At 31.7% G+C, this 19464-nt stretch overlaps 1 protein-coding gene across 1 annotated transcript in view; it reads left to right on the forward strand.

The window, feature by feature from the left end:
* Window positions 1-18441, forward strand: part of LOC112685051 (disintegrin and metalloproteinase domain-containing protein unc-71) — a 236039-nt gene extending 217598 nt beyond the window's left edge. The window contains 15 exon segments of the mRNA XM_025556814.1: window positions 271-391; window positions 534-650; window positions 1621-1684; window positions 1766-1864; window positions 1941-2121; window positions 7827-7968; window positions 10149-10313; window positions 10725-10802; window positions 10883-10953; window positions 11301-11558; window positions 12512-12610; window positions 12720-12903; window positions 13603-13727; window positions 16974-17306; window positions 17309-18441. Coding sequence (XP_025412599.1) covers window positions 271-391; window positions 534-650; window positions 1621-1684; window positions 1766-1864; window positions 1941-2121; window positions 7827-7968; window positions 10149-10313; window positions 10725-10802; window positions 10883-10953; window positions 11301-11558; window positions 12512-12610; window positions 12720-12903; window positions 13603-13727; window positions 16974-17306; window positions 17309-17478 — 2207 coding nt within the window. The 3' untranslated portion in view covers window positions 17479-18441.
* The last annotated feature ends 1023 nt before the right edge of the window (window positions 18442-19464 follow it).

Below are 19464 nucleotides of genomic sequence, written 5' to 3' on the forward strand. Positions count from 1 at the left end.
TAATTGTCATAGTACATTTTCGTGTCATAGGTATACGAAGCCTCATTATATGATAACCGATCAAAGCAAACGTACATTACGCACATTTATTAAATACAACCCGGCCAATACCCATTTATAACCATTCGATTTATTTATAATTTTAAACAATGCATTCGACAAAAGAACCGAATGATTATTGTTCACATGATTTCTCAACAGAAATAGGCTATGAATTAATAATTAATTGCTGAAACAACATCCAATAATAATAATACGCTTTTGGTTTAGGCGGTATGTCATCGGACAGACAATGTTACGATGAATTCAACACGAAGGGATCAATGAGCGGACATTGCGGCATGGTAGTCGACGAGTCCGGAATCACCACGTACTTAAAATGTGATCAAAAGTGAGTTTTTTGCAAATAATTATTACATGTAGCGCATTATAAGCATATTACTCGAATATCATTTCTAATGAACATCATCATTCCGTTACCAAATTTCTTTAACATTAAATTATATTATTTTATTTTATTTTTTGCCTTAAAGGAACGTATATTGTGGATCATTGCAATGTCAAAAAGGTACTAAATATCCACAAAACGCGTCAGCGCCTAGGCATACGAAAACGGTGATTTCGATCAACTCAAAGGACTACGAGTGCAAGTAAGGCGAATTATTTGTCAACGCATATGTCAACGCTTAATATAATAGTTACAGCAGTACCTACAGTAAAATTTATTGCCACGAGTAACGTTTATGTTAACACATTAAACGTGTAAAGATAAAAGGAATTGCTACAGAATCTTAACCACAAACCGTCATCTTATTATCTTCAAGTTTCCCCAAAAGTAGAGTTTGTTAAGAAAAGGAAAGAGCCTACAAGTTATATCTCGTATAGTAGTCATCTAAAAAACTAACGACTTTGTGAAGCAATTCAAACCAAAACCTTTTTACTTTTGAAAAATACTTCTGCAGTGTTCATACTTGAATATATAATTGTGCTTAAATAATTTCCCTCGTTCTTGTGTTTTCGTATTTCTTTACAAAACTGTAGTCAAATATAGTTTGGGTTATAGTAACACAAGTTCCAATTGTACTACATATACGAGTAAACTATTCAAAATATAGTGGTGTATAAGTTATAACTTATAGTAGGTTAGTAGGTAGTTAATTTAAGAGTTTATAAAGTTTATAATTTATGTAATGGTAATTAAAACTTTATTAAAGACTTAAAACGTATATGCATTGTACTAAAAGTAATATAATATAGAATTAAAGGTAAAAATATCCAGCTGTAAAATAAATAGTTATGTTTTAGTAAAATATTAAACTATAATCTTGAGTCTTTAGACGAGTTATAACTATAATTAATTAATACGTCAAAATTAGTTTTATACTTAAACATAATGTAATAGAGCCAATTTACATTATAGACTAACATGACCTAACACTAATAAAATAGTTTAATTATATTTATTATTTTATAATCCCAAAAATACATTTAATTCTTCGATAAATTAATATTAAATTTTTAAATTAAAATTATAACTCGATTGTTATACAATAAGTGTTGAAAAAAGTATCTGTTGAAAATGTAAATGAAAAAATAAACTGGTATTATTGTTTGATTTAGGTCCACGAGTGGTTCCAAAATATTTAGCCTAGTTCAAGATGGAACTCCATGTGGTGAAAACTTAGTAAGCAAATAAATCTAAAATCATTATGAAAATGTACTTATATTGTTATAATAATAATTGTTATTCTAATAATCATTTTAGATTTGTATTAATCAAACATGCACAAGTATCAATCCATATATTGATGAACACGTTAAATGTCCCAGTAATCATAATAATTTAGAATGCTCTTCACACGGGGTAAGTGTGGATTTTTACAACGAACATTTATCTATGGTTGTTTAAGTACGTATTAATAAATATGTTCTACCCACAGATTTGCTCAAATTTAAACCAGTGTTTCTGTGATAATGGCTGGACAGGAAATGACTGTTCTATCCAATTAGAAATTTCGCCTACTTCCCAAAATTCCGCGGATGTGACACTATCACCCGAGGATGCCAAAAAAGCTAAAAATGATTTAGAAAGCAAAATGATTATGAAAGAAACGCCATACGGTATGATAAAAGTATTTTATACTATTTTTCTCATAAAATATTACTCAATTTATATAACTTACGCATACTGTTCACGTACAATGTGTTATAACTACATTCCGAAACAAATAATTTATACGAATAAAATCGTATAATCTTAAAAAAAAAAATCACCGGAATCAAACGACCGATAATTGAGAACTTATTATTTTTCAGACATTCAAAGCCATTATAATTGGTTGATCATTTTATTAAGTTTTTAAATAATTTCATAATTCAACACAATAATATGTTGTCATAAAATATTGCAATCATAAGGTAATATTTTATCGGATAATAATCTATGTTTAAAATATTACAATAGTGTGAATTATTCGAACATTTAATACGAAATGTTATACATTATTCGACAATATACTTATATGGTATATATTATTGTTGTATTTTAAATCGATTTTTATAATTTTCACAATTATGTATATCACATTACGACTATATATTACGAAACACGTGTTTATTGGTTAGATAGATAGACCAGCACCTAATATGTCGTCGTAATTTTCCGTGCGAGCAAATAACAACTAATTATGTATAGAATAAAAATAATAAATGAATCCTATTATAATATGAGTAAACACGGCAAAATGAAATCATTTGGAATTTTTTCACTAGTCATTGCAAAGTAAACAAAAAAAAAAAAAATAAAAACTCAAGCATGAATTCAATCACACTATTGAAATTTAAATGCGCCTTAGTAGCGCTGTGTATCTTCAGACACGTAAAATTACGTTAGCTCATAAACATTTGGTATTCAATACGTTTGACATTTTATAGTTCAGCGGATCTCTTATAACTAGTTCATAAATTGTATACACATATTTATACTTAAATATATATATATATATATATAAATTTATATATATAAAACCAAATCGAATCATCAAATCCCTTATATTATTTAATGCTAAATGGAATATTAAATCAACCGTGGTCTATTACATTGCATTGGATTATGCATTTATATTGCATATAAATTTGCATATATTATGCATATTGCATTATTGGAGCGATAAAAATCGAATAGTATTTAACTGTAAACGTACATTTATACTCTGTGCCATGTACAATTATATAAGTGATCAATGCGCAATGTAATAGTTTAGAAAATTTCATTGAGTATTGGATAACAAGATTTTTTTATTCAAGTAGAAATCAAATATTAACTATACTTATTGTAACGATTTTTTACATTTTTTTTTTTTTTATTTCACCTTTACAATCTCTTATCCAGTGTTTTGCGCGCACGTGCACGTGCGAACACATACACACACATACATTCACACGACTAAAAGGTGTTTGTCTACATTTTCCGTCGTTGTTTTCCTGACACGTTTTCCACGAGTCTATATGTAGCACTTGAAATTGAACGATAGTTTACACGTTGCAATGAACATTATTTGCATGAGACTCAGACAATACGAATCTATAATGGTAGTGCCAGTGGGAAATGACACTGTTATATTGAAGGTGAAACAGGTGAATCCAATGAGAAGATAATAGTTGTACAGTATTTGGCTGGACTTTATTTATAATCGTTTAACATATTAATAATATTTTCAGTTTCGAACTTCCTATTGAACGTTCTATGCATGTATAAATTACACATTGCTGTCACATGGGTAAAATACTGTTTCGAAGAATATAATAAAATAATCAACCAGAAATGAATAACCTTTTAAATAATCAGCATGCTATTAAAAATAAATCTTGACCAAAAAATTAGATAAAAAAAAAAAAACTTCTTAAACTAAATCTTAAAACTTATTAATAAACTTATAATAAACTAAATTAATAAATATAAGGAGAATCAATATAATTTTTTTTTATTTGTTTGTCGTCAAAACTTTATATTTCTCTTAACAGGTGTCAAAAATGTAGGTATTATACAATATTATTATACAGCTAAGAAAATGTTTTTATTTAATATTAATTCCTTCGTTTTTACAGGAAATATTCTTAGTCATGATTGTTTTAAATTGTTTTTCAGACCTTACACTTTATTTTTCTTTAAATATTTAATTTCAAATTCTTTCCAAAACGGTGTAGAAAATATTTGATTAAAAAACTTTGGCTTTCACGATACTTGCTGGTTGTATTATAAATACAAACACATTGTGTTAAGATCTGTAAATGTATTTATAAAACAATTTTTTACTAAATATCTATAGAGAATACTTGTCTAAATATTCTGAAGTGAATTGATCTAATAATGGACTAATGGTTTATAAATTATAATTGTTCAAAATGTAAATGGATAAAGCGTAGATAATGAAGATATACAAATAGATATTAAATTAATATTCCTACCCTTGCCACCAGATTGAACTTTAAATCATAACTATTAAAAAGTCATTAGTCCGGTTTTGGGAACAGTAGTGTTTAGAAAATATATTTCTTTATAGATTTCAAGTTTATAATATCAAATTAAACATTTACAACAGCTTCAGTCAGTGGCGTGACGAACTCAAAAATTTTCCAAGGAAAGTATATTTTGTCGATACCCTCCACCCCCCCCCACAAAAAAAAACTGAGAGGTACCCGTCTCTCGATTACCCACATCGCCACGCTACTAGCTGTAGTTAATATAATAAGAACTATACATATACAAGGGAAATTAAGCTACCTATTACAACTATAACAATTGTAAAAAATATTAATATTGTAATTAAAAACTATGAACGATCTCTCAAAACGTAGTTCGTAGTTAGTTAACAAAAAAAAAAAAAAAGAAAAAGAAAAAAAAATTATTTCGACGCATGTAAATATATTTATAATGGAATTGAATGCTACGCGCTACAATTTAATTTAATTTACAGTCACAATACACATAGTTCCCTACCGCAATTTTCATTCAATTCCCTCTGCATTTCAACATTTATATAAAGGCGAACACTGGGCAAACGTTTGATCACATCGGTTTGCTTAACCATCCGCGAATCTTCTATACGACTATCCTCTATACGGTTATACTCAGCCAACGACTCTCAAACAAGGTCAGCTGTGTTCGCAGACAATCGATAAAATATTGAAATCACCCCCCCCCCTCTTCATAACACACACACATACACACACACACACACACACATCCACAATGTATACACTGTTTCAATGCAACACGCCAATCGACTGTAAATACGCGTAGGATGAAAATATAAAAACAATACAGTCTCTCCGCCCTCGTAAATGTTGAATATATATTACGAATAGGCAAAACGTGCATTGCATTTTCATATATTTTATATTTCATGCGCTCAAGTGTTATTACAGTTATAGTTACCAAACTGAGATTTACTATGTATAGATACTGTAAAAAAAAACAATTAAAAATACTCGTGTACGATATTACTGTTTTTAAGCTGTCTGAAAAATAATCATTTTAAATGACATATATTAACTCTGACTAACGCATCATACTTTCAGTCTTATCGTACTATAAGAAATAATAATTATATATTCGTATTACTAGTAATATTACTGAATCTATGTTACTTTACTTATATAAGATATTGTGAAAATAATGATTTGAAAACTTTTACGTTAAATTGACCTTTGTTTTAATTGCATTAACATAAAATAAATAATGCATTGAATATATTCAATTGGGGTATCCTTCTCTTATAATTTTATTAGAGTGTATATAATTCTAGTCTAATTTTGGTGATATCGCATTTCGATTTAATCCATTACAGCGGCTGCCTGATACTCCAATATATCGTCATCATTGCAACCATAACCTTTAACTACATTTCCTTATTCCTCCCTTTTCCCTTTCTAAATTAATTTGCATAACCCTTCTATCAAGTGAATCTAACCTCCAATAACCTTCTCCCCAGTCTAGAGAAAAGTACTCAAACCATACACATACGTCCGTACCTATTCAATCTCACTTCCTTTGTTTTGACTACGATTACTTGTAACCACTCACCATTAATTCACTTTACCCCCTCCCTGAGGAATCTCCTTTTCGGTTTAGGATTCTTAGTTTAAGAACAAACAACAAACAAACTTTGACCGATCCCAGACGTTAGTTATCGGTCTAAAGTGCCACAAAGAATACCCTGGGTCAAAGATTTGGATAAAACAGATTGGGAAACGTAACCGTTTCGGTCTAGATTTTCCCAAAAGGGATACAAACAACAATTCAATGGAGAATAATGAAAATTCAAATGAATTAAACAAAACTTTCAAGTCAAGTTATTAAGTAAATATAGTGTACGTTTATTTTAAAAAATAATTAGCAATAATTTAATGAATTTCAATATATTAAAAAACATAAAATATATTTATAATCATACCAATCCGGTAGCTAATTAATTTTTTCTATCTAATTAAGGTTCTATTCAATAAACATTTAATTATTTTTTATTACTATTACAAGTTATTATCGATTTAATCATTTTATTTGTAATCTATGTACCTTTTTTTTATATAATTATATACCTATATGATTATTTGAGACACTTCAAAATATAGTTTCTGAATCTTTATAAAAAACATAAATAATGCAATACATCTTTCATTATTTCATATAGTATAACTATTTTATTAAGAGACATTTTTTCATGCAATTTTATAATGTGATACATTTTTCAAAACTAGTTTATTCAAATATACGAACACACACTTTACATACCATAATAAAATAGAAACCCATTTTAGAAAAAGTATTTTTTTTTCTGTTAGTAATTTTCATAGTCTTTGTTGGTAACTTTTGATGTTTTATTACAAATAATTTATTATACATGGTGTCCAGGTATATGTTTTGAATAATTACATAATGAAAAAAGAAAAAAAATGATTAGTTGGTGCAGGTTGACCCGTAGATACAATAGAAATACAAAGCTTTTGGGTTTTGTACGTTTAAAATAATTGAAAAAGGTATAACTTGTCGACATAACAAAAAATCATATGATTAAAATTAAAACAAAATTTTGTAATTAAATTAAATCAACCGAAAATGTTGTGTTTATTAACATTACAATGAATATATTTTTCAATACCTAAACACTATTAAAAATACTAAATCAGAAAATTAACAAATAATTTCCAGACACCCATTCAGAACATATCAGCACATTAGGAATGGTCGTGATATTATCATTCGCAGTAAAATTCGTCTTCATAAGTTTTGCTTGCCTAGCCATTTGCTACAGGTAGCGAAATCAATAACAAAAAAAAAAAAAAATCTTACAACTTTGGACTGTTGAATTTTATTTTGTTATATTAAGTATTTAATAACTATATTATTATTTTTACACAAATAATAATTTGTTTTTGTTCGTTTGAGGTGTGCGAATTTTGTTTTTGTTTGGTTTTACGAGCACGCATCGTACTTTTTCCGAAACATTGATATATATATTTTATTGATGAAAAATATATACATATATACTTATTTATATATTTATATATAAATATAACATCATATACTTCATTAAAACTATTAGAATACGTCATGGTTTTATTTAAATTTATAACGGTGAAATGAAAAAAAAAACAAACCCGTTCAATCACTAATAATTTAAAAATTAAATGATACAAATAACAGTTTTGGGGATTTCATATTCAATATCATACAACGCTTACGTTTATTTTTTATGTTTGAATTTGTGCATTGTGGAATTCGACTTCACCTCGCCTGTACGGAACGTTACATTGCCGTTTAATAGTAAACGCTCACAGCACCAACACCGGTGTCTTGGTCATGATACTCATGACTGCTGTCGGAGTGGTGTTTATGATTTTCACATGTTCTGCTTTGTGTTATCGCCATGTGGTTGTATACAAAAAAAACCCATGTTTTTGCTTCAGGTTAGTCAAATGCTCTGACTTATACATTTTTTATAGATGAAAAAATAGAACATCATAAACCGGTCCCTTAGCACGGGTTAACCGATCATCTTTTAATAATTCCAGTAGTTTCATAAACGATTAATATTATTTAATAGACTATAGTACATTACAAATTAATAATAATAACAATAATAATAATTGTACTCTGAACGGGATAATATAGCTATGATAAATCTGTGTGTGTCTAAAATTTATCAAAATGTAAAAAAAAATACATAGAAATATCATAAAATAATTTATGAGAACCAAGCATGCAGTTTAGTTTATTCACACCCGGTTCAGGCGAGGTAAAATATAATAGTTTCATAAAATTACATACATTATTACACTTCGATGCTTGTAGTTTAGTAAGATTTATGTGCTTAGTGTATTTGATCATAATTATATTAATTCCTATTTTAGGGGATGGCTTAAGTCAAAGCCTGAATCGGTATATTATTGTAAAAATATAAAATTTTAAAATTCGTTTTGAGAAAACAAAGGCTTAAACCATTCCTATTTCTTTTTTTTTATAAACAGATAGTTAAACCAACTATTATGACTTCGTGTTCTTTTTCTTATATTTGTTTTGCTGAGTTTAAATTTTAAATTCTGAATGGAACCAAGTGAATTTAACAATAGTCTATATATTCTACGGAGAAATAAATTTTAAATTTACAGAAAAGAGAAAATTATTTCTCTGAAGCTGAAAATCAATTTTTATAAAATATTTTTTAGCTATGTTCAGAACTTTTTATCATAAAAAAATTAAACCAAAAGATTTCATATTGGTATAATATATGTGTAAAAATATTCTTAAAATACATCATCCACATAAAGGTTTGGAATTAAAATTAAATTAAAATAAAAGAAAGTTAACTATTTTTTTTTTATAATCGCCGAGTACATAATAGTTGGTAAATATTTTCTACGCATACTTACAAAAAATAAATCTTCATAATATTCATTGATATAAATAATATTACTAAGGAAAAACTTATAAACTGAATCCTTTAATATATGGTTAATATAACTAACATGGAAGAGTGCAACGGGATACACTTGCACCCCTTTGGATTAAAAAAAAAAAAAAAAATTAAAATTATTTTAAAATGTGGGATAGAGGCTTATTATCATTATCGGATTTTCTAGTAACCTGTGTTACTTTGTAGCCGTAAAAAAATACGAAAATAATATTGTATTGTCATACAATATGAAAAAATATTCCTATGTATTTAACTTTAATAATTTAAGCATTACTTAGAAATCAGCATATATATTATGCATGATGCACCCCTGACGAAATTCCTGGTGGCGCCTATGATAATTATACATCTTAGTGTTTCAATTAGGTAGTCACTTTGTTCACCCACTCACACGCATTAATACAAACTTGAATTTAATAACTGTTTGTGCAACATGTGCATGGCATAATAAACTTACATAGTGATTCAAGTCATCCGAACAGAGTTATTCCTTATATCCAAAACTACTCATCTCGTCATAAATAATATTTACTTATGCACCAACTCAAAAACAGCCTGTTTATATTGGAGCGTAACTTTGTAAAACTTCTTCGTGAAATAACAATTTCAAAAGTATTTATTTATGCTCATTGTCATTTTTATTGTCGTTCAATATCTTGTAACATAAACTTTTTATTTTAAAATAATTACATTCACCTTAACAATTCGAGTTTAAATATAAACTAGTACGACGATGAGCCTAATAGCTGTAATATATTTTTATTTGAAAACTGACCATTAATGCTAATACAAAATTAATTCCTAACCATAATTAATTCTAAGAAATTGTTAACACTTTAATGTTCAAATATTGTATCTTAGGACTTAAATTTTTTAGCAAAATTGTTAAATAATTTCAAAGTAAATTTTTGAACCGATAATGTTTTTCATAGGCGCCTGCATTTGCATTGGTATGATTTTATGGAAGATTATTTCGTAAAATACGTACGGAAAAACATAAAAAAAAATCATGTAGTTAGTTATCATAAAGTTATAGTGTTTGGTTTGAGTATACAAGTGCATGTACAGATTTGCTTAAAAGTAGTTTTGTGTTTGTTAAATTACATATACGATGTATATTTATTTATTCAACAAATGATACAATTGTATTTCTGTAAATCAAAAATAACATAGGAGGAGTAGTGAGAAGCAAGCAGCTGATAAACAAAAGCAGTCGATCAATACCACTCCCATATCAAAACCGTCCAGATTTGACGCACCTTCAGAGGAATCAGCCGAGGAAATGGCAATGGTCAACATGAACAGAATTAATAAATATGGAAATCAATCGCCATACAAGTAAATTCATTATACTTAATCTTAGAACATGCGTAATCACTCAAAATGAACATTATGACGTGATTTATTTACAAGCTTTAATATTTCTATATATTACATTTTTATGACACAAAATATTACAAATCTATTCCAGTCAAGACATAAATATTGTATAAACACAATACTTTTAATAATACGCAACCTTTTCAATAATTCTTATGTCTATTGGCTTAGATATTATATGATAAGTTAAAGAAAAATCATATAAATTGTATTTTTAGATGTTTCAAATACATTATACTGACTTGGTGAAACGAATGTATTCATACGAATTTTATTTATAGATGATATATAATAAAGCTATTAATATTTTTATGTTTTATAAATCAATATCGTACCAAATAATATATTCTCTATTTGTTTTTATTGTAGTCGTTCAGAAAATGGATCTCATAAAATGCTTTTCCATTCGACAAATCACATGTCCCCAAGCACTTCTGGTATTTCTATGTAAGTACATTACTTATATTAACATAAATACATAGGGTTTCGTTTTGTTATTAATTACTAACAAAGTGTTATTTTTTCAGGGAGCATAAACTTCACAATTTGTCTAGGTTAGGCCTATGTTCAAATGACGAAGATGATATGAATATCCAAGGCAAGTTATACTATTTCAAATAACAATTTTCTTTTTCTTTTCCTGTCACTATATTAACACTCTAGAGATTTCATTGTCATAAATTTAACTTGTCTAGCAACTATTTATAGTGTCATCAATATTATGGAAGTATTGACATTGTTCATTCGTAAGCTTCTCAAACTTTCAGTGTATTCCTATCTATTTATTCTTGTAATCTAATACCCCAGTGTATTTAAATTATACTACACATAACAATGTATACATTATTTTAAAAAGTTTCATTATTTTCAGCTTAGGGTGCTGAGACTCATTTCAAAGTGATTTTTGAACTCAAAGGATTATAATATTTGAATTATTCATTGCAGAAAATCTCCATATGAGTGGTCGTGGAAGTAGTTGTGGTATTGCTCCGGGGCCAGTAAGTATTTCTGACATGGAACGCAAAATGAAATCATTAGATGGTTATCATGGGGACTTGTTGGAAAAACTTCGAACCGCCGCCCATAGATCAGCATCCGGTGCCAGATCTAGTAGTGAAGACTTGCTATGGCGTACTCTCACCGAAACTGCTGAATCGGCGTATAATCGAATCGCAGCTAGCCAAGAAAGATTGTGTGAAGAAAGTAAGTAAAATGTCTTTTATGAAAATTATTTAATTTGATTTTATCATGAAAATTTTTTCCGAACCACAATCAGTTTAATTCGAGAATTTCAATATAACTTTTTTTTTTTTTTAGAGAGATTCTTCTCTAATAAATCTCATATAATAACTCTAATAATCTCATAAATATTATGCACGACAATTCCAACAATAATAACAATAAATTAAATTAAAATACTATATATAAAAAATATTTACTTATTTATAATTTATTAAATTATTTTAATAATATATATAAATAATAACTTATTACTTATTACCAATAAGTGTTTAAATAATGAAGCAAGCCTCATGAATAAAGGAAATAATAAGAACAATTGCAAGTTTTGAATTAGAATTTAGATTGTTGAAGATATTGAATGGACTTAAATGAGACTTTAATGAAGGACTTAAATGAATCAAATATGATATTACGTATAGTAAATAGGAAAGAACAATTAAAGACAATATGAAATAGATCACTTTCTTCTAAATTGAGTGTTCTGAGGGGAAATGATTAAGATTTACTATGTATGATTAGTTTGATGATGACTAATGCATAATCGATTAAATTTGATTATGAAGGATAAATAAGATAAGATCATTAAATCATATTTTATTAGATATAAAAGGTACAGTTTGTTTGAATCTGGAGATGAAATTTGCAAATAACTTATTCAAGTAAAGAGATCAGTGTAAAATCATAATATTAAATGATGAGGGTAAAATCGAAACTAGTAATTAAAGAGAGAGAAGGGTAATAAGTTAGCGGAAAATTTGGCCAACCTATCAGACATCTGAATAAACAAATTTAAAAATTTTATAAAAAATTTTTTCTTAATTACGAAAATAAATTATAATTTATTTAGCTTCAAAAGTAGAGATAAGTGTTGAAATTCGGATAAAAATTAAAATATCTATCAAATGTAATTCTAGGGCACGGACTACCTCAAAGTCATACGGTACTATCTGAAAGTGGAGCACCCACATGTCATCGACATCCTTATCGAAGGCCTAGTAGACGAACAGATATCGGTAAATACATTCGTTAAAGTTTTACTAATTATATATGTCGTTACATAAAATATAAAGACTACAAATAATTTTTTTTTTTATACGAAATACTAATGTTTGTATTTTAAAGGGCCAGAAGACGAAGAGGAGACGGCAAAAGAAGTAACTTCTTCTACAATTCGTATACGAAATCTTGAGGATTTGTTTAAACAAATTCAAGAGCATACGGTACGGCACAGTCCATCGGGTTCGGAAGAAAACCGAATGTCAGAAACGGAAGTCGATAGACATTACAGACACGATGCGCATCCTGGGTAAATTGTTTATTTTACGTCATCAATTATCAGAAAAACGTAAACACCGTTTAACGACATTATAATAATGTGTTCAAATTGTAACGTCCAATGGCCATAGAAGCCGCGGATATATTATATAATAAAAAATAATAATATGTTCATGCATATTGGTACAATATTTTTTATCTAATTTTATGAAATTATAAGCTACATCAAATTTTAAATAAATTCGATTTTTCCTTTCCTAAGTTGATTAGAGTAGTATCATGTGTACTAGTACGTCACGTAAATAAAAATCAGATTAAGGAAACACGTTTTACCCGTTACACTCAAGATATCATTTGTGTTTTTTCTCGCGCCCTGAAAAAATGTTTTAAACGTTTAGAAATTTGCAGTCCTTGCCCAGTCCTCTCACGAGTTTTATTTGTTCACCGCTCATCGCACAGAACCTTCACTATGTCGAAAATCACAAATGACATTCATAGAGTTAGTAAATGAATAACGAAAATCGAGTAACAACAGATTATTACCGGATCTACGACTGCTGCGGTTATAACGGCTAGGTACATCACAATTGCATGGTAATTGTTATCACTGTCGACGTTACAATTATCATCATCATTATGTATTATCATTATTATTATTATCGTTATTATAATCGTTGTTATAATCACGATTGGAACGGTTTGAGTTTTTCACGAACGCTTTTGTCGGCAGATGCGAAGAGCCTAGATTCGTAAGGGGCTGGTACCGTCCGGCGAGTAGGGCGACCAGCGGTTCCGCGTCACCGTACCAACAGGCGAGCGCCCGGCCGGCCGCGGCCACCGTCCACTCGACAACAGGTGAGGAAAGCATCTATGAATCGGCCGACCATCCGCCCTCTTGTCGGAACGCGTGTAACACCCCCGACAGCGAAAGGTACGCACCACATAAGCACCAACCCGTCACTGACATTGATTACTATAATATTGATCAATAGAATAAAATGTGTACGATATATTTACGTAACATATGTTTACAGTCGAATATCTATTATTGTTGTAACGGAATTCTCTGCGCAATAAATTTTTTTACGTAATCATGCCAGATTTTCATTAAAAAACAAAAAAAAAAAAAAAAACGTTTTTATTCAACGGTTTATTGATTTTAACTGTCATTATCTTATGATTCGTACATTAAATAATATTTCTATTCCGGAACTTTCAGAAGTACCGCGAAATTAAATTTAGGAAACGATGTTAATTATTTTCAACGACAATGATTCAACATGTTAACTAGGTTCTCATATAATATTATTCGTACGCTAAAAACGTTTTTTTTTTTTTTTTTAAGTTAAAGCATTAATTCAAAATAATAACGAAATTTCTAATACACAAACCGTTGTGTTTTCTTTAATAGACGTTTGACTGTGTAAAACGAAATTATTATAAGTGATGAATACACAAATTATATTGTTCCCGAAACGTAGAGTAGTAAAACTAAAGTAAATAAATATTATGATTATTACAATTATTTTTACGATTAGAATATATAATTTTACTAAGGATGTTTTATGTATATGTGTATATGAATGATTAAATTATATTATGACGTGTAGATGTTTGAAAACTGCGAGCGATGGTTTTTTTCTTTCCTTTTACTTTTTTATTTTTCCACTCTTCAACCACAATAACTCAAATATACCCATAGGTATATATATATAAATAAATCGGTTTTTACAGTAAATCGACTTTATCATCTCTTTTCGCGGGGTGGTAAAAAGAGGGGGAAAAAGGAAAAGAAAAAAACGGATCGTCCACAGCTGGTATATAACGTTAGAAAATATTATTTTCACGCACCGCGTTACAGTGAAACCAATTCTCTTACAACGGACACCCGAAGGGAGTAAAAAAAAAAAATAAACGAATAAAAAAAATAGTGTCTCTCCCCGAGAGTCAGCAGTGTCCACTGTATATGCCGATAAAAAATACAGTTGTTCCGGACGAGAGGTTAGAAATGCCATATATATATATTGTGTCTACATTCTAAATAATGTCCTTTCGACAGTTTTATTCACTAGTTTCTCATTAATGCTCATATCGATTATCTTCACTTGAACAAGCGTCAAAGTCACCTAAACAAATTCAAGATCTATATCACTTGAAGATTAAACAAGCGTAATGTATCTCCGGATAACTGTTTATGTTCGAAAATTATCTAGCGACATGTTTTATTTTATTTTTAAATCGGTGTTTAGTAGAGACGTTTCGAGTACCCGATAATTACCCGATAGCCAAGTACTCGATGTAGTAATTAAGACTCGGCCCTTATCCGGTACCCGACGTAACACTGAATGTTCACTCGACCTTTACTCGGTACCCGGGGTTGTACTGAAATTTTTAGTCGGCTAATACTCGGTACCCGGTTCATAATCCGTTTTCTACCCGGAAAACCTCTGGTTTTTAGTGTTATTAGGGTTTTTAAAATACAGCCAATATAATTTTAACGCGTCGTCATAATACCAACACGCGCGTTCCGTCGGTTATAGAAAAAACAAATATTTTGTCCACTTGACGATTGTGGTTCGCCGCGAATAACTGTTTTGCCCAACTGTACGTTCCACGTCCAACCACCACCGCCGCCGATAGGTGTTCGTAAGAAGAGGTTTCACTGAGCCGCGCTACGTACTTGAAGTGTGCACCCTATAAGAAGGTACTACTCCCAAGTATCACCGTATCCCGTGCACGAGACCGTGTGTTCCGTGTTTAGTTTATAAATAATATAACATTTCAACGGGCGATGAATAAAAACAATATGCATGTACTGTGATTATTAATAATTAAAATCTGTAGTTGCTATTGTCGAGTATATCTCACTCGTGAGATCGTCCGTAGCAGTAGTAGTATTATATAACGACGATCGAGCACGCGTTGAGACATTATATCGACCGCCTGATTTAGAAATGTGGTACCGTGTGCCATAAACCGATTTATAATTAGTCGTAGTTTTCCGCGGACACCTGTGACCATGTTTCGCGAACAATGAGCTAAATTGGTAACTTGTACGATAACTGTCGAAGCGAATGGGGTGAACGCTGTGGTTGGTAAAATGTGCGATAGCGCCCAACACGCGGTTCCGAAAACGGGCCCCGGTCCTCAACTTGACTCGAGTACGTACAAGTACGTCGTCCGGACACCAAGGTCGTATCTAGAAATTTTTTTGGGGTGAGGGGCGGTCCAAAACATGTATATTGTAATTTTATTGAATATAGATTTCGACTTATGATGTTTGTTTAAAAATAAGACAGAGAAAGATTTAATCTTCTTTTTATTAAAATATAATAAAATCGAATAAACCAAATTACTCTTGTCGCCTTACACTATACAAGTATGAAATATAAAATTAAGAAATAAAATTAAAAAATGCACAAATACAAATCATATCATTTCTATGTAACACGCGCGTATACACCCCAGTGATTATTATTATTAGACGCTATAATAATATTTTCATATGATATTATGATGTAAAACTAAAAAACAATCAACGATTAATCGGAGCTTAAGTCATTTTCGACTGGAAACATTTATGTTGGTATTAAAAATAAATAATTGTTTTAAACATTTTTTTAAATATTTGAGACATTTCGGGGGGGGGGGGGCACCCTGGACAACACCCAGGTTCGGCCTTGTCGGACACCCGTTACCAATCTAGTTCATCGCACTTACACGTATCGAAACGGCACCGACGGCAATGCCACGTGTCTGACGATGTTACCGACGAAAACGAATTTTTTCGAACGCGACAACAAGCGGCGTCTCGTATCGTTCGGTTTTCGGGTTGCGCTCCGTCCGTACCGCGAACCGTTTGCGTGTTCGTACGGTTTTTTTCGAAGGATACCCGTAGAGCGGTCACGTACGTGGCGTTGCCGTCGGTTCGGTCGGTACGTAACGCGTAAACTGGTCACGGACACGGTGATCACGGACGGTTAGCTCAAAGACCTAGGGGCAGTAGCTACCGACAACGTGATTGGATCGCGTGGGGGACAAAAAAAATAAAAGTAAAAAATAATCGGTTTTTGTTTTGCTTTCCGGCCGGTGCCCGTGAAGCTCATCGACCAATAGCGCGGTCGGCTAGCATGGACACGCCGGCGGTCGCGGTTATCGCCGGCGGCGGTGGCGTCCAACAGTCGGCGGCGAGCACCGCGTGCGGCGGCGGCAACAGCAGCAGCACCCGGAGCAGCCGGCGCTCGGCGCACCGCCGCCGCAACGACTCGCCGTCGACGGCCGCCAGTTGCAGCAGCAGCCACTCGCCGTCACCGCTGCGACGGTGCCGACGACGAAACGACGGCCACCACGGCACCGCTACCGCCGCCGCCGCCACCACCTCCACCGACGTTATGACCACCACCACCACCACCACCAGCAATACTACAACCAGCTCCACCACCACCACCACCACCACCACCACCACCGTCAACCACAACAACAACAACAACACGACCACCACCACCGCCTTCATCATCAACACCGGACCCTCCGCCCCGACCGTCAACAGTGCCAACACCGAACTGCTCAACAACAAACGTTTTCCCGAGTACAAACATTGACGTAACCTAACCCGTCGACGCCGCAGCCGTCGCCGACCCGTTAACAACCTCCACCTAAAACCTCCGGTCGAGTTTCGCGCCGGCTGAGGAAGAGTAGGAGGAGCGTCCTCGGCTCCCATCAAACGGTCGCCGTAATCGTTTTCTCGTAATTGTTATTTGTAATTGTATATCCGTTGGCCGAAAAGCACGCCGATAAGTTTTATTATTATTATTATTATTATTATTATGAATTTTTAATAAAAAAAAAAAAAATAATAAAAATAATGTTAATTATTTATATTTAGTTGGTATACCGTCGAATTACCGTCAAACGTTGCGACGACAATAGTACGGTGTATGTCCACGCGCGTGACCGTGTACTCCACACCGTACACCCCCCGCCACCAACAATTTCGTCTCCGAAAACATATATAATCCTACCCCGTCGTAAAATCGATTTTCGCGCTCGTATGCACTGATCCTGTAAATCCTCTTCCGCCGTCTTCCGCTTGCGCCGAGAGTTCGTCTCCTGTCGAAACAGGGGTTTTCGAACCCGGTCCAGCCCCTCCCCCCCTGCGCACCCATCCTGATGGTACGAAAACTGTTCGCGACGTACAAACAGATCGGACCATCTACCTCGACGCGTTGATGATGCTTATCGCATATTTCTATTACTACGTCGATATACCGGTCAGTACGCGTTCTCCGACTTTGTCGCGGTGTCAACAAGGTTTCGTAAGCGATTCGATTAGGCATTTGACCGTGTCGATTGCTCATTCTCACACGCGTACGCGTATCAACTTAAGAAAAAAAAAAAAAAAAAAAATGTAATTTTATTATAAATAAACATGCCGGGGTTCTTGTATGCGTTTAGCTTTTTCGCGTGTTCGCAGTACGCCTCGATAGTAGCTCGTGACGCTCGATTTACCGTTTGACAATTTTTTGCAAAAAAAAAAAAAAAGAAAAAAAAAGTACTATAAAAATAATAATAATAACAATAAAATAAAACGAAACTCGTAGCCGTCGAGCGTACAATACGATCGCAACATAAACACGTCGCCTGAAATTAACACGGATTCGCAGCATTACATCCCAATAGGATGCGCCAACAAATTATTGTAAAAAACATATGTTTTGCGTCGGGCAAACTCGCGGTACGCATAATTATTACGGGACACGTGCGGTTGCATCCTATTCTATACTCGACGGTTTTACGTCGGACATTGTTATGAAGACGCGGTTGAACGAAATCGAATACTTTTTACTCGTATTGTATTAAAATGTAACGCGTATTCGAACCAAATATTTTCCTTGCTCTTTAATTTCAATGTCTTTAAAAATACATGTAATATATGTATATTTATATGTATATATATATATATATATATAAATGTATGTATAATACTCTTTTCATAACGCATATTTCACATCACACATGCATTTCCAATAACAAATCAACGTTCAACTTTTCCTTTATACTTGTTTTTTTTATTTCAATTTTTTTTTTCCATCTCAGTTTTTCCGGTTGTTTGGTATATTTTCATTTTTGTCCTTCGTCATTTACTCGTACGCATGCCATCCTTTTTGAGAATGAAATGCCGATTTTATGGGCGACAACAGACACCAATAATGTCGTTTACAGAAATATTTTTTTTCCCCTGTTCACTACCCTACAAATGACATTTGGACTTTATTCATATTTTTCGTCGTACCCAATAACTAGATTTTTTTTTTTTTATTCAGATACCGATTTTCACCGCAACAAAGTTGCAATTGATTTTTTTTTCTCTCTTTCGTACTAATATAATTTTTGCTTACAACCTAAACTCCTCTTGAAAATCTTCGTTCGTGCCTTGCTATAATGTTCGTGAAATTACTTTTCAGTGTTTATTCAGTTCACCCTGTAATATTTATTTTCAATTAAAATGTATAGTAAGGCGCCCCTGAAACACTGCAATCCATTTATTTAATCGTTTTATAACGGTTCATAATGTTCAAATAACTTAATGGTT

Source organism: Sipha flava, unplaced genomic scaffold, assembly GCF_003268045.1.
Source record: "Sipha flava isolate LNK unplaced genomic scaffold, YSA_version1 263_pilon_pilon, whole genome shotgun sequence".
In the NCBI taxonomy this organism is placed as follows: Eukaryota; Metazoa; Arthropoda; class Insecta; order Hemiptera; family Aphididae; genus Sipha; species Sipha flava.